The sequence below is a fragment of the Rhipicephalus microplus genome, chromosome 1 (assembly GCF_043290135.1).
Source record: "Rhipicephalus microplus isolate Deutch F79 chromosome 1, USDA_Rmic, whole genome shotgun sequence".
In the NCBI taxonomy this organism is placed as follows: Eukaryota; Metazoa; Arthropoda; class Arachnida; order Ixodida; family Ixodidae; genus Rhipicephalus; species Rhipicephalus microplus.
The window spans coordinates 99,625,660-99,642,034 of record NC_134700.1 but is presented as its reverse complement, the minus strand read 5'-3'; the positions used below and the strand labels follow the sequence as shown (position 1 = coordinate 99,642,034).

At 46.0% G+C, this 16,375-nt stretch overlaps 1 protein-coding gene across 3 annotated transcripts in view; it reads left to right on the top strand.

The window, feature by feature from the left end:
- LOC119178437 (mite allergen Der p 7) overlaps positions 1 to 11,207 on the top strand; it is a 45,768-nt gene extending 34,561 nt beyond the window's left edge. For all 3 annotated transcript variants that reach the window (XM_075886325.1, XM_037429640.2, XM_075886338.1), the window contains 2 exons: positions 7,286 to 7,459; positions 10,316 to 11,207. In XM_075886325.1, the coding sequence (XP_075742440.1) occupies positions 7,286 to 7,459; positions 10,316 to 10,556 (415 nt within the window). In that variant the 3' untranslated portion in view covers positions 10,557 to 11,207. The remainder of the gene's footprint in view (positions 1 to 7,285; positions 7,460 to 10,315) is intronic.
- The last annotated feature ends 5,168 nt before the right edge of the window (positions 11,208 to 16,375 follow it).

Below are 16,375 nucleotides of genomic sequence, written 5' to 3'. Positions count from 1 at the left end.
AACGGTTCTCACTGTCATATACACAGGATTCGAGATTACAGATCTTGTGAGTCATTTCGTTTGGGAGTGTCTTTAGGTCAACCAGCTGTGTGCGGATGGATGAAAGGGCAGTGATGCGTTTGCACAAATCTTATCGTTACGTCCGTCGTTTTTAGTTGGTTTTTAATTTCCTGCATGTCGGAAATAAACTTATTCTGTCCATTGGATAGCTTCTGCAATTAAGTAAGCAAGTCTTCACCAGTGGGAGGCCCAGGGTTAGTTTCGACATCCCCCACCAAAAGCAAAAAAGAGCGTATGACCTGCGCACACTCAACAGTAATCACAACACAGCACTGTGGGCTCGGCAGCTGAACTAAAAAATAATTACTCGTTTTCTTCGCAAGAAAAGCACTTCTGTTACTGACCTGCATGATGAAGGCAAAGGATTAGGCTGCACGTTCGCGCAGCTACCGAGCCCACAATGCGGCGCGGACAGGGCAGTTGTGTTGTAGTCGTGGCTGCAGATGATGTCTGTCTTGATAAGGTAGTCCACGTGTGGTCGAGGCTCAAAGTTTGCAGTGGCGGCGCTATAGCTGGATCCGGTGCGATAGTAGCGGAATTCAAGTTTGAAGTGCCGCTGTGAAAGGGGGCGGGAATTGTTGGCGGTCCGATGAAGCCAGGCATGAGAAACAGCAGGAACAGCTTTGAAGGCATGGTGATTACCTGAATGATGAAGGCAAACGGATTAGGCTGAGCGTTCGCGCAGCTACCGAGCCCATGTTACGCGTCGACCCCTGAAAGAAAAAAAGTTTTTTGTAGTACCTCGCTATTTTACCAGATAGATATGGAGAAGCGTATAGAGGTATATATATTCCAAAAGTTTTCAATAAACTACCTGAAGAGTTTTTTTCTCAGCAAGTTCAAAAAAAGCAATCGAAGAAATTACTCTCTGAGCTGTAAAATCACATGGTCTACTTGTATGTCACGTATGCTCTGGGTCCCTCTTTTGTTCTTACTTTTATTTACTGCGTGTAAAAAAAACAATGGTGTCAATCATTAGTCAATCAAGTGGGGCTATTATTGATGCAAAGTTGTGGACGAAACGGCGGAAATACGAGCACAAGCCGATGAAGCTCCTAAGTTTTTTGAGTGAAGTCGGCTTCGGAAAGTTGGCTACGGCTCAAAGTTTGTCCGGGTCGGGGCAAAATTCCATCCTTTGACACAACGTGACCAAGTATAGTAAGTTGGCGAGCCCCGAAGCGGCACTTCTTTAGGTTAAGCTGGAGGTTTGGCTTAGTAAGGTACTGAAGAATTGTGCGCAGACGGTCGACGTGGGTAGGGAAATCAGGAGAAAATACGATAACATCATCAAGCTAACATAAGCATATCTTCCATTTAAGGCCGCGTAAAATGCTGTCCATCATTCGTTCAAACGTTGAAGGTGCATTGCACAGACCAAATGGCATAACCGTGAATTCGTAGAGGCCATACGGCGTAACGAACGCTGTTTTGGGACGGTCACACTCTGCCATCGGAACCTACCAGTAACCTGAACGTAAGTCCAGCGAAGAAAATAATTCGGCACCTTGTAGGCAATCGATAGCGTCGTCGATGCGGGGAAGAGGGTACACATCTTTCTGTGTAATTTTGTTCAGTCGGCGGTAGCCGACACAAAATCTAATCGAACCGTCTTTTTTCTTCACTAGCACAACAGGTGAAGACCAGGGGCTAGAAGATGGCTTGATGACACCACGCCGAAGCATATCGTCCACGTGATCTGCAATTACACTTCGTTCCTTAGGTGATACGCGGTAGGGGCGTTGCCGCAAAGGAGGGTGCGTTCCAGTTTAGATTGTGTGAGCGACGGTGTTAGTTTGACTCAGTGCCTTTTGAGGAAGGTCAAATGAATCACGGAATTCATGCAGAAGGGTTATTAGCTGGTTCCGTTGATCCAGAGGGAGCTTGATTGTCGGTCGCATTGACAGGGCATTTCTCGTTGCGCGTTGTACAGGGCCGGGAAAGAGTCGTCACGGTACCTCGGAGCTGCAGTCGGGCCCGTTGCGAAGCGCCGGCGACAGAAGCGCGCCACGTGACCTGGATATCCGCATGCGTAACAGATTGGACGATTGTTAACTGCGCGCCAAGGGTTTCCATTATAGCGCTGTTGTGTTGCTTGAAATGGCGGTGTTGGTACTCGTAGAGGCTGGGTAGTCGGCCGAAGTGGAGGTCGTCGTGGAGTAGCAGCAACAGCAGCGTAAGTCAATGGCGCGGTGACAAGTGTTGTCTGAGAGACGGACGGAAGTGCCTCAGAGACCTGCGCCTGTATTACCTGTCTGATGGCGGGCACGAGACGCTCAGAAGAGGGATCCGTTGCCGGTTGATACGACAGACACGAAAGTTGTCGGGCCACCTCCTCGCGCACATATCGTTTGATTTCCGACATGATTGTGTTGTGGTCTCCACCTAGGGTCAATGCCGTGAGAGTTTCGTCGGTAGCCGCTGGCCGCCGTGTCATGGCCCGTTGTTTGCGCGATTCCTCGAAGCTTTGGCAAAGAGTGGCGAGTTCGGATACGGTACGGGAGCCCTTGGCCAGCGGCATCCGAAAGGTGTCGTCGTCTATCCCCTTCAAGATGTGTTTGATCTTGTCTGCTTCGATCATTGAAGGGTCAAGGCACTTGCACAAGTTGAGCACATCCTCGATGTAGCTTGTGAAGCCTTCCCCCTGAAGCTGTGCGCGTACCCGTAGACGCTGTTCGGCATGGAGCTTGCGTACCTCGGAGCGACCGAATACATCGGTAATGCGTAGCTTAAAAGCTGCCCAAGTGGCGGATTCCGAGTGGTGGTTGTTAAAACAGAGAATCGCTACCTCTTTCAGGTAGAAGGGTACATATTGCAGCTTCGATGTGTCGTCCCACTTGTTGCTTGCGCCTACCTTTTCAAATGTTGACAGCCAGTCTTCTACGTCTTGCTCATCGGTACCGTCGAAAAAAGGTGGATCGCGCACGCGTAGCGCAGTGGGCACGATGACCATCGGAGGCTGGGTCGTACCTTGCTGGGTGTTTTCTTCAGCGATTTCTGGAATGGCAGGTAGTTTCCTGTTGCGGAGTTCCAGGTTGAGTTACCCAGCACCTCCACCACTCTGAAACGGGGTTAATTGGCGCAAGTAGTACTTGCACAGCAGGTCTATTGATGCGGAAAGCGGGCGGCAAAAAAAGGACCCAAGAATCACAGCACTCAGGGCAAACACTCGCGCTTGGCTCCTCTCGCTAAAGGCGTGACCCACTGCGGCACATAATCTTCTTCCTCTCTACATTATTATTATTATTATTATTATTATTATTATTATTATTATATTATTATTATTATTATTATTATTATTATTATTATTATTATTATTATTATTATTATTATTATTATTATTATTATTATTATTATTATTATTATTATTATTATTATTATTATTATTCAAACAGTGATGTTCCTTACTACGCCGAATAATTCCCATTCAGAGACATTATAATTACCTATTTCGGGGATTTTTTGCTGCAAATAATAAATAAATTCCCACCATATTTCCCTGCACAACAGTTCTAATTTCCGCGCCAATCCATCTACACGTACTTTATATAATTACACGTGCCTCACGTACTGGTGACTTTTGAAATCATGACTAGCCCCTCCAGTGCCGCACAACAAAAGTGTGACTTTAATAATTCGCATTCTGTTAGTACACTGAACATTGTGGTCTTCAAGTTTAACACCAATAGTGAACTAGAAATAGCTCCTCGTAAATATCCGACACAAATCCGAAGGGTTATGCTTGCGTTGTGCATGCTCCAGAACCGATTACAACAAATGAAGGTGCACTGTGACCACTAATTGTTGATCATCACAGAAGAATTTAACCATTATTGAAATTCCCTGCAATATCACAACGATTCCTTCTTTTTTTTTTCACTTTGGTTCAAGATGACAGGCGAAAATTCCCTGCGCAGAACAACACTGATTTCACGTGTACACATAATAGCAGAGAGAGAGAGGGAAGGACAGGGCTGGCAACTGCCTCCCTGGGGCCACTGCTGCGGCACGATGACTGCCTTGGCAGGAGAGAATAGATGAACAATGGAGGCAAGTGAACAAATAATTCAAATATGATTAACAGTAAGTAAAACAGGATATTGCCTGCAAACGCGAGCTGAGAATAGTTGTCATACTGCTGCGTTCTTTTTATTATACGCTTTTTAGGGGCGAAGCTCCCTAAGCCGTGTGCCGTGCGTCCGCGATACATGTAGTAGTAGTAGTAGTAGTAGTAGTAGTAGTAGTAGTAGTAGTAGTAGTCGCCGTAGTAGTAGGTAGCCACCTCCGTGGCCGGACTATATATAGAGGAGCGGCATGCGCGCACCCTTTTGAATCGAGGAGGAAACCCGCGCACATTAGTTATAAATAAAAACATAGTTGTTTCTGATGAACTAACCAACAGAGACGAGCATCAGTGACTTAATAACTAATAACAGAAGCACACGCTTCAAGCACTATCAAACCAGAAAGTGTTGCCACAATTAACTCGTTGGGCGTAATCTCCTTGGTTTTAGCAAGGTTTAGCGAGTGTTCGGCCGCAGTGCCTTGAACTAGCGGTGGTGAAAGGTGAGAACTAGACATGAAGCGCAGGTCGAGTGCTGGCGTGCCGCTCCTATAGTCCGGCCATGCCACCTCTCGTTCAGTCCTTGGAATGTCCACTAGATGGCGGTACTTCTATGTCATGAATATATTATGAAAAGATGCGAGATGGCGGTACTTGCAGTGCTTACTAGATGGACGGATGGATGGACAGACAGACATATGCATGGACGGAAGGGTCGACGGACGCACAGACGACCGTCCACGCGTCCGTACATCCATGCATCCGTCCATCCGCACGTTAATGTGGACCCCAATGTTAAATGTGTTATCTATGCCGACGACACGACGTTTTTTTTTTTTTTTGGCCGACGATGAGAGTGACCGCTTATTCCAACGCGCTAATTAGGTTTTGCTTAGGCTGGCGGAATGGGCGTCGTGTAATGGTCTAGTTATGAATGTTTCCAAAATGCAAGCTGTTGTATTTCGGGCAAAATCCAAGAATATGTACCCGGTGCAATTCACTCCTGCTAAACGGAAGCCCCATTGAAGTTAACAAATTTAAAACTCTTGGTGTAGAATCAACATATGTCATAGCACTCGCATACTGAGCATGTAGCTAACAAAGCGGCTCATGTGTTAGGACTTATCTACCGTCATCGTGGCTCATTTCCAATAAAGATAAGACTTCTAATCTACAACTCTGTATTTACTTCTTACATCTAACACAGTTTTCTTGTTTGGGGAACAACCATTTCCACAAACATTTGAAACATTAAAAAATCCAGAACAAAATATTAAGGATAATTGTGATGGTTCAGCTGATCATTCAGCTGAACCATTACTTAAGAAGTACAGCTTAATTAGTTTAGACAACCTCTACAATTTTAAACTAAGTTTGGCACTGCGGAACGAAACTGAGAAAGACACACATAGTCTACGCACCATGGCTAAATTAAAAGTAAACTCGCGTAGCTATACCACTAGGCATCTTGAATATTGGGATGTGTCTCTCAGCAGAACGAACTATGGTGAAGATAGGCTGTGTTGTCTCATTCCTAGAATGCCAAATAATTTTATGCACAGAACATACATATCGAGTACTTCACATTCGACCAGCTTAATCAATATTACATATAACAATAATCATATGCTTTATTTCATTTTTATCCCGATTTTCGTGACTGTTCTTTATTTCTTTTATTCTGAAATAAACTGAAAGGTTTTGGAAAGGAAAATGGTAGGTGTATCTTAAAAGACAAGAAGAGAGCAGAGTGGATTAGGGAACAAACCAGGGTTAATCATATCATAGTTGAAATCAAGAAGAGAAAATGGACATGGGCCGGGCATGTAGCGCGTAGACAGGATAACCGCTGGTCATTAAGGGTAACTAACTGGATTCCTAGAGAAGGCAAGCGGGTTAGGGGGAGACAGAAGGTTAGGTGGGCAGATGAGATTAAGAAGTTTGCGGGTATAAATTGGCAGCAGCAAGAACAGGACCGAGTTGACTGGCGGAACACTGGAGAGGCCTTTGTCCTGCAGTGAACGTAGGCAGGCTGATGATGATGATGATGAAAGTTAGAGGTTTCGCAATTCGTAACTGTATAAGGATTTATGCGGCATCATGTACTCTTTATTCACTGTATCGTTTTCCTTTTGTACTACTTTTCTCAATGATAATAGCGTGCCAACGTGTTATTTTAATGACTTGTATATATTGTATTGATGTATTAATATTGTATGTGGCCAAATGCTGACCGACTCCCAAGATACACCGGGGTGAGAGCTTTGTCAAGGTGCCTAAAAGCAGCTTTTTTTCTCACTGCTCGTGATCTGTATTGCTCATGAAATAAACGACCATTCTATACCATTGTATTCTATTCTATTTTATATTCATCATATAGAAAAACCACCATCCAGTGGACAATCCAAGGGCTAAACGAGAGGTGACACGGCCGGACTAGAGAAGCGGCACGCACACACTCTCTTACGGCCTGCGCTTCGTGTCTACTTCCCACCTTTCACCACCACTAGTTCATGGCAGTGCGGCCCAACCCTCGCTAAACCTTGCTAAAACCAAGGAGGTTACGCCCAGCGAGTTTAACGTGGCAACCCTTTCTGGTGTCTACACGCACGGACGGTCGCACAGACGGACACACGGACGGATGGAGGCATGGACGAACTGACGGATGCTTAGCCCCACTCATCATCATGCAGTCCGTTGTGATTTTTTTGTCTCATTGGAACTGTTTGCATTTATTGTGCGTCTTGCTGTTTTCGTCATTGCGCTTACTTAAATGTCCATGCAATGTGTTTATATTAGCGCTTGAGTGGTTTCCCTTTTTGGCCTAAGGATGCGTGGTCGGTCAGCTGGCTACGCAATCACCAGGTTGTGTAGACCAGGCTGTAGCACAAAAGATAAAATTGGCATGAAGCGTTGTCGTGCTACTATATTTTATTTGGTGTTCGTGTGCATTAAAGTTTGCTCTCTCATCTGGAAATTTAATCTCGTAAATCTTCTATCCATTTCTACCAAATATGTAGCGAGTAAAGTGGGAAACGAAGCGGCTGATCACGCTCATTCTTTAACGATGAACTTGCCCGGTAGCTTCGTGACCAGCGAAAACTTTGCTATCTTCTGGCACACTCTGATCTTCCCATTCCCAACTGTCGTGATGGTGTCTCGCAGGACCGGCGACTGTCACGTGAAAGTGGGAATGGGCGGCGTCGAAATGCTCGTGAACCTCGGCGCCGGGCCTGTGCGAGCCACCTACCGGGGAGAAGTGAGGCTCATGGCGTTCAGCCAGGACGTCACCATCGATTGCGACGTCAACAACATGCAGATCATCGTCGAAGCCGTGCAGTGAGTGAACATTTCTGAGCGCGTTTTGGCTGACCGGGGCGATTATTTGCTTGCATACGCTTTCAATTTCATGCAACTGAACAGCAAGTTAGGGAACCCTAAAAAAAAGTACTTATTACGAATACGTTATGGCGGAGCTATAGAGTGGAATCAAATAATCTCGGAATGAAGCATTTATTTGAAGCTAAAAACTGCCTGGTTTTTTCTTTTTTTTTTCAACAATAAATTCAGGCAGCTATGCACTGGTGGTGTGGAGGCTGAGGAAACAGCAGACCTTGCGGCCTTCCCCTCCTCCCCACTCTCTATTTCTTTTCCAACCTCTTGCTATATACTACACTCTACAAGACTACGCTATGCTTTGTCCTTTCCCCTCCTTCTCACCCTTGCTTCCCTTTCCCGCCTCTTTGCTATGCTACATTACTCATGATTATGCTATATGCTTTACCCTTTCCTTCCCCTTTCCGCCTCCTTCTCCCTACCATTAGTTTTCCTCCCATTTCTATTTCCCTTCCCCTTGCTAAACTATACTAAGCTTTACCTTCTACCCTTCTACCCTCCTTCCCTCTCACTCTCACTTCCTTTCCCACCCACTTGCTATATACTATGCTATGCATGGCAACAGTATGCTGGCAGCTGCTTGGCACATACCCACTGAATTCTGTGCGCATGATCTCAGAGTATTGCGAAGCTTATACACTCAGCTATTAAAGCAAATGCCCTCGGAACCCGTTTTATACAAATTAGACGCTTGTTCGCGCGCCGCTACTGAAGTGATCCTAAGCAGACTGTCGTGTATCATGGCGTCGAAGAAGGCTTTACGTTTACTTGTCAACAAAAAAGCTAACCTCTTAGTAAGTCAACACAGTAAAACGCAGGTTAGTGAAATGCTCTACCTGGTTAGTAAGCGAATGGTACAAACTCGAAGGGTTAGTTCGGTAAAGAGTTGTTAGCGACCACAATGTAGCAGCGTAGTAGCCGTGCTACAACCGTGAACCCGTGAACTACAATTAACCAAATAGACGTCTTGCCTTTCTTGTTTTCGTGTATGTGTGCATTGTCATATCAAGCCGATCGTGTTACAAAATCACATATAGGTAGAAACCACATGACATGACACCATGTTGTTAATTTACGCTAATTATTAATAACTAATTACATCAAGTTATTGTCATGGTAAGTAATGGTATAAGCACACATCACAGCAACGTGCCTAGAGGCATGGACGAACCGCAAACTGGAATACACACCCACGTACAGACCCAATAGGGAGACTAAGACTTCTACTTCCCTGATAACTGCCTTAACTGCACTTCGAAGGCTATTCAATCGCGCTTCTACTTTTGGATAGCGCACCATGTGCCAGTTAAATGCCACTGAATTTAATAGAATAATCTATGCATTCTACCCATTACCTTATGCCCTACTATTTGAATGTGTGTTCCATCACGTAATACGAATATTCCACCGTAATTAAAAAAACAGAGTTTGCCTAAATATTGCATAACGCTGTCACATGCCATATATACTATGTCATTAGCGAAGCATCTATTAACATAGATAGCTTAGTAGTTATTTAGCTTAACGATACCAAGAAAGCCTCCCTGGTTAGTGACGGTAAAAATTGGGAAGTTTTAGTGGCTGCTGGCAAGGGATGTCGCGAAGGCAGTAAAATGCGCTCGAAACAAGTGAATGTGCGCGTTTACCAACGAAATATTTAGTAAGGTTTCTAGAGAGTGTACTTTCATTAACTGAGCTCTGCCCTCAGTTCCGAGCGTTCGCGTCTTTAGCGCACTTCCTATTAATTGTTTAAGGCAACCAGGAACTTGTAGTGGAACATTACCGGTCACACGGTAAAGGCCAACAGAATTAGTACTGGCCCGATCATTAGGATACCTTCTTACATGTAGATCATTCAGGACGAATCACACACCACTGACACTATGGTATGCTGTCATACCCCCCCCCCCCCCCCCGGAGCATCCACAGCTGGAGTGCATGGTGTGTTGTGAACATGAAATATCACGACGTGTCGTAGTTCCACTGCTGCGAATAATTTTGTATAGGCAAATCCGCAGATTGCAGAAGCATCCTCTCTTTTTTTTTTCATAGTTTCCGACGTGCGTCCATCAGTTGCCTCCCTGTGCATGGCTTCCGCTTGCTCGGGATTTACGGTGACTTCATCGACGGCCTCATACGGAATCGATATGGACCTTCATCCAAGAAAAAGTTCGACTACTGTAAACGTTCAGGGAACACCCATACTTGACCCATTGAAAGTCAGAACCCCAAAACTGAACTCACTCAATATTTTCTCAATGTCTGGATGACCTTTAGGATAATTTTTCGTGGTAAAAGCTTCAGTGGCTGCACAAGGCGCTCAAGGCCTTGAAGGCTTCATGTCGGGGCTTACCCCATCTGTGACAACACTGTGCCCAACATTACCGTTACCCATATATTATGCATCGTGGCTATTTTGTTACGCACCAATCCGCGATATGACTGCGACACAATTGCTGTGGATAGGCCTTGATTTAAGCCGTCTTCGCCCCCTCCGTACTACAGGTCTGAGGCTAGGCCGACCACCCGATCTTCATCACTGGCATCATTAACCTTAATTCGGTCACTCAGTGTTGAACTAACTGCATGCATAAAGCAAATTTGTACTAGGCCTAAAGGCAGGCTTTCGAAACAAAAAAAATAAAACACAAATACGTAAGTTGCTCCACTTAAGTTCACAAACTTTTGCTTTAGTTTTTGATGTCACTTACATTTGTGGGCAAATTGCAGTAACGTAGCGGCGTCTGTATACCTTGTGTATTGTGTGTGTTCGTTCGAAAACGCGCGACTTGTTCGCAGGGCACCCAACGCCAAGCCCGAGCTGAGAAAGTTCTCGGTGCAGAAGCTGCAAGGGGTACGCGTGGCGATCGACGGCCTCGGGGCCTTGGGCGGCGTGGCCAACACGCTCTCCGTCGTGCTCACCACGGTCTTCGAGGAGGAAATCCGGCGCGCCGTGGAAGAGAGCGTGCGGACCCTCTTCTCCGAGAAGCTCGCCGAACTGGGAGGCACCATACCCGCTACGCTCGTCGCACTGGGATAGCGCGGCCATTCAATCATCACCAAAGCTGAAGCTGAACACTCTCGCAACGTTCTGAACGCTTGTGTGAAAATCTGAAACCTCGTGCTGCACGTAAAATGGTGATACTCCTGCATAAAAAGTAACATTTGTCGAAGTAATGAATGTGAAAGTGTTTAAACCTTTCCGCGAATTTCACCAGATGAGGCTGTCAGCGTTTGCCAAGCATCCACCCGAGAGACGCAGAAGCAGATATGCCTTAATTAACTGTGTTGCCACGAAAACAGCAGTACAACGTTAGCCAACAGTACAAAAAATGACCGAGCTTGACCAAAAGTTGCGAAGGTTTCACAATACTTATATTAAGGGAATAAAATAGTAGGCTTCATTCAAACATTCGCAATCATTAAAAAAATATTCAATGTTTATTGTACATTTCGCCATATTGTTTTTTACAGAGCTTATGTGTCATCCTTCAGGTCTCTGCAGATGTTCTACCAACATATTCATCGAAAACGCATTGTATGCTGACTTCAGAGCTTCTTTTTAAACGTCAGTTGACACCCAATAGAACTTTGTGAATATCAAGAAACGTTTTGTTGTCGTCGGGGTATCACAATTGTGAAAGCGTGATTATCTTTCATGAGCCATTAAAATGCATGCTTCTGTACAGTTCATTTGTTTCCGTTTTTGCGCTGGTGTTAAACACCGCTTTCCAATGGTATTGCCAGAAATTTTTCTGGTTGTCCGTGCGTTTGTATGCTCGCGCGTGTACCCAAGCAAATTTTAAAAATTTTCAGGAAGGTTTAAACCCCCCCCTCTACCCAACTCCCCCTTCCTTGGCTACACCCCTGCTACTGACATTAGATTATCGGTTCAATTGTGTCCTCGTGTCCCATTGTGTCAATGGCAGTGGAGGTTGTAGGGTCTCGAAATGAGTGCCACGCTCTTGGAGTGAACGGACACAGTATACATGGTCAGAACAAACAAAAATACATATATTTATTTAACTATTTTTGAACGATGATATGGTCAGCCGAATTATTATACATCAGTTGTAATTAACACGCCAGGACATCCTTACGCAATATTACCATACACTCCAAACATCACAAACACAATAACACACCCAGGGCGGCGTCGCCAACGCTTGACTTACCACGAGGGCCCCCGACGCGCACCCCGCGGTGCCACGCACCGGGGACCCACGCTATAGACAACCGTTCGCGGCAACCACCACGCGCAGAAGAGACCAGCTTATTTCTCGCTCGCCGCTACCAAGGCTTGTCGCCGCTGGCGCTACACCATGATGACGATGATAGTGGTGATCACCACTCGCGAACACAACGCCAGTTACCGCCCTATATTTGTAACCCGAAATGCGGCTTTTGGGCGAGACATGTGCACCACGCAGCGCAAAAAACTTTACAGGGGGTGTCAACACCTCCACATCCCCCCAACCTTATTTCAAACCATATTCCGAAAAGAAAAAAAATCCGCTACACAAGCTCTAACAAACTATGACAATCCATTTCCCTACATAATGTCCATGCACGACAACACCGCCACCGGTCGACACTGCTGCACTGTCTGGCAAGACTTCACCTCAGTACCGGTCCCGCAACAGCAACGTTGCCGTCGGCGCGACGAACCGTCACTAGCGCCGACACGTCTTCCGGTTGCCACCAGCACTCACGAGAGCGCCGGACTGCAGGCAGTTGCGCAGGTCCCTGGCATCTCCATCGCCCGACCTCACGACCGCATTCCTGGCCAGTGGCGCTGACGATGTGCAGAAGACAGCCAGCCGTGGGTAGCATAACTCCCACTACGTACATTCTAAAACACTCGGCAGAAATAATGGAGCAGCGCCTAGGGAAGGGAGCTTCGGGCTTTTCGCCCACGTGGTACGATGGTCAGCACTGCTAACTAATACATCGGTGGCGGCCGAGACTGTCATCAAAATAAAAAAAACACTTTTCGTAACTCGTGCATCGCAAGATAAAAAAAAGTGAGGGGAGCAGATTGCAACACCTCAACGCCACGATCCACCTAGTTGTGCCACATGTGACAGGCGGCTGCGCAGAGCCTTAGGCCTAAGGAGTCGCTTGGCGACGACCGGCATCCATCCAGCCTAGGTGCAGAAGAGGCAGCCGCAAGGAGACATCCACTCTGTAAGGTGGCCGTATCGCTCACCGCACACAGAAGTTTACCGAGCGATCGGCATCCACCATCCCGGATGGTGTCGCGACGCCCCGGCGTCGAGCCGCAATACCAGACAGCAACGACGCCCGGCTCCTTGAGCCAAAAAGAGATAGAAGCTGTTTACAGAAAATCGGACCAACCACGAGGCTTCTGCACTCATTCGCTTCGGGTCTGACCGACAGTCCACGCGTTCTAAGCTTTGCTCACCCCAGGATGCAGACCACACGGCTCTCGTCTCCCCTCAACAACGTTCTTGCAAACCGACAAAAAAAAAACACTTGCGAGCAGAGGAAAAAAAAGCGGCAACCGGGGCCGAGTGCGTTAATTACGTAGCTGCGCGGCGCGACCTCAGCGCGCCGTCATAGGTTCAATGCCGCCCTTCGGAGAGAAAAAAAAGCAACTCAACATGCCAACAAGTTTAAACGCGTCACAAAACCAATCCCCTCACTTCCCAACAGGGCACACCGCCGACGCTATATATAGCAAAAAGTCCCCCTAGGCCTACTCTACCCCGGTCTAAGAAAAGCTTGTACTTAACCGTGAAAACTGTCGTCCGATGCTCCAAGATCCCCACGTTGGGCAGCCAGTGTGGGGTCTCAAAATGGCTAGCGCCACGCTCTTAGACTGAACGGACACAGTAGACACAGTCGGAACAATCCAAACTCATATATTTATTCAACTACTATTGAACGACAATATCGTCAGCCGAATTAGCATACATCAATTGTATTTAACACACTAGGACATCCCTACACAATATTACCACACACTCCGAACATGACAAACATAATAACGCACCCAAGGCGGCGTCGCCAACGCTTGACTTACTATGACGGCCCCCGACGCTCAACCCACGGTGCCACGTACCGGGGACCTACGCTAGAGACAACCGTTCGCGGCAACCGCCACGCGTAGAAGAGACCAGCTTATTTCTCGCTCGCCGCTACCAAGGCTTGTCGCCACTGGCGTTATACCATGATGATGATGATAGTAGTGATCACGATGGATGGATGGATGGATGGATGGATGGATGGATGGATGGATGTGGCCGTACCCTTTAGATCGGGCGGCGGCTAACGCCACCTAGCCGTGATACTTAGTGAACTAACCATTATATTTATCTTTTTTTTTCCTTTAAATAATGAAGTTGAGGATTCGTACTTCGCAGTGAAGGGTTTAATTTTCACTCGTGCCTTGACTTTAGCCACCAATCAGATAACCTCCTTCTAGTTAAGTCTACCCGCTTAAAGTCCATTTTGCCCTCACTGTCCCTAAATCCCAGTGCTTTGAAAAACTCTGCGCCATCATCCTGAACTATAGGGTGAAGCCCTTTACAGAACATTATCAAGTGTTTGGCAGTTTCTTCTTCCTCTCCACACGTACTGCATACTGTGTCGACCCCTTCGTATTTGGCCCGATATGTCTTGGTTCGCAGTACTCCCGTCCTGGCCTCAAACAGTAGAGAACTACCCCGAGTATTATCATAGATCCTTTCCTTGGCAATTTCCTGCTTAAAAGTTCGATAGATCTCTAGTGCGGACTTCTTAATCATGCCCATTCTCCACATGTCAGTCTCCGTTTCCTTCACTTTTTTCTTAACCAATAGTTCCTTTTGGTTTGGCCACCTGCAGTTTTCTAAGTATTTACCAGTCAACTTCCTGGTTCGCTTCCTCCATTTTGTATCGACATTCTTCATGTACAAGTAGCTGAAAACCTTCCTAGCCCAACGCTCTTCCCCCATTTCTCTCAATCGCTTCTCAAATTTTATCTTGCTGCTAGCTTCCCTGCCCTCAAATGATGTCCATCCCATATCACCTTGTACTCCCTGATTTGGTGTATTCCCGTTAGCTCCTAAAGCAAGCCTACCTATTCCACCTTGCTTAATTTCTAATCTTGCTTGAACTTCTGATCTCATGCACAAGACCGCATTGCTGAACGTCAGCCCAGGAACCATGACCCCTTTCCATATTCCTCTCACAACATCATACCTATTGTAATTCCACAGTGCCCTATTTTTCATGACTGCTGCATTCCTGTTACCTTTAGTCGTCACGTATATTTCGTGTTCCCTCAGATACTCGGTCCCATTGCTTATCCATACGCCCAAATATTTGTATTTATCTGTTATCTCTAGCGTGACCTCCTGTATTCCAAGCTCACTACCTTCATTGTCATTAAAAATCATGACTGCTGATTTTTCCTTACTGAACTGAAATCTAACCTATCTCCCTCATTACCGCAGATGTCCACCAATCTCTGCAAATTTTCCCTGTTGTCGGCCATTAGCACTATATCATCTGCGTACATCCATGCTGGTAGTGCCTGTTCAATGAGTTTTCCTTGTTTGACAAAAGAGAGGTTGAAGCCCAGTCCACTTTCCTCTAATTTGGCCTCTAATCCTTGTAGGTACATCATGAATAATAAGAGTGAAAGGAGACACTCCTGCCTAAGCCCCTGTTTTACCTCTGCAGGCTTGGATACCTGTTTTTCCCACTTTATAACTACCTTTTTACCTTTATAGATATCCTTTAAAAGATTAGTAACTACATCTTCCACGCCTAGTGTGTCCAGTATTCCCCACAATTCATCTTAAACCACGCTATCGTACGCTCCCTTGATATTCTTCCAACCTCCTGTGTTTCCGAAACCCATTCGGCAGTTCCCCCAGCACCCCCTCATCCTCTATCCAAGCCTGCAGTCTTTCCTTTATAATCTGCATCGCCAGCCTGTAGACCACTGATGTCACTGTTATAGGACGGTAGTTGTTTATGTCAGCTTTGTCCCCCTTTCCTTTATAGATCATGCTCATCCTGCTAAGTTTCCATCCATCGGGAACTTCACCATCGATTATTATTGTACTCACTGCCTCTCTCAGAGCCTGCTTAGACTTCGGACCTAATGTTTTTATCAGCCTAATTGGAATGCCATCTGGGCCTGTTGATGTACTACTAGGAACCCTTTTCTCAGCCCTTTCCCACTCTTGTTGTGAAAATGGAGCCATTACACCACTTGATTCGTCTTTGTCTATTGTGGTGCATAAAGTACGTCTTTGTTGAAATTTTTCTGTCACCCTTGTTCTTATATATTCAATAGCTTCGTCCCCTTCTAGCCTAGCACCTTGGGCTGTAGTTATAAAGTTCTGCTCTAGGCTCGTCTCATTTCTTAGGGAGTTTAGATGGTTCCGAAATTTCGCAGCTGCCTTTCTATCTTTTTTATGTACTTCTGCCAGCCACTGAGCTCCCTTCCTTCTCATCTTTTCATTGATCAGAAGGGATGCATCCCTTCTACAGCTTAGAAAGGTTGCCCATTTTCTTTCCACATCATCTGTCGGTTCACCCCGCTGCTTAGCATGTCTGTGTTCCCTAGAGGCTTCCTGACGTTTTGCTATGGCTCTCTTAACTTCCTCATCCCACCAACTTTTGGTTTTGTGTCTTCTTTTCCGGGGTGACTTGTCACGCGTCTTAGCAAGCTCTATCTCAAAGAGTCTAATTAGATTCGTGTATGTCCACACTGTCTTATTATCCTCCGTGATTACTTTCTCAATTTGTTTAGTGGCTATTTCAATTTGCCTTTCTGGATAAAAATTTTCCTGTAGTTGCTCATCTTGTCTCCTTTCCACTTTCACTGCTCGTCCAAAACTT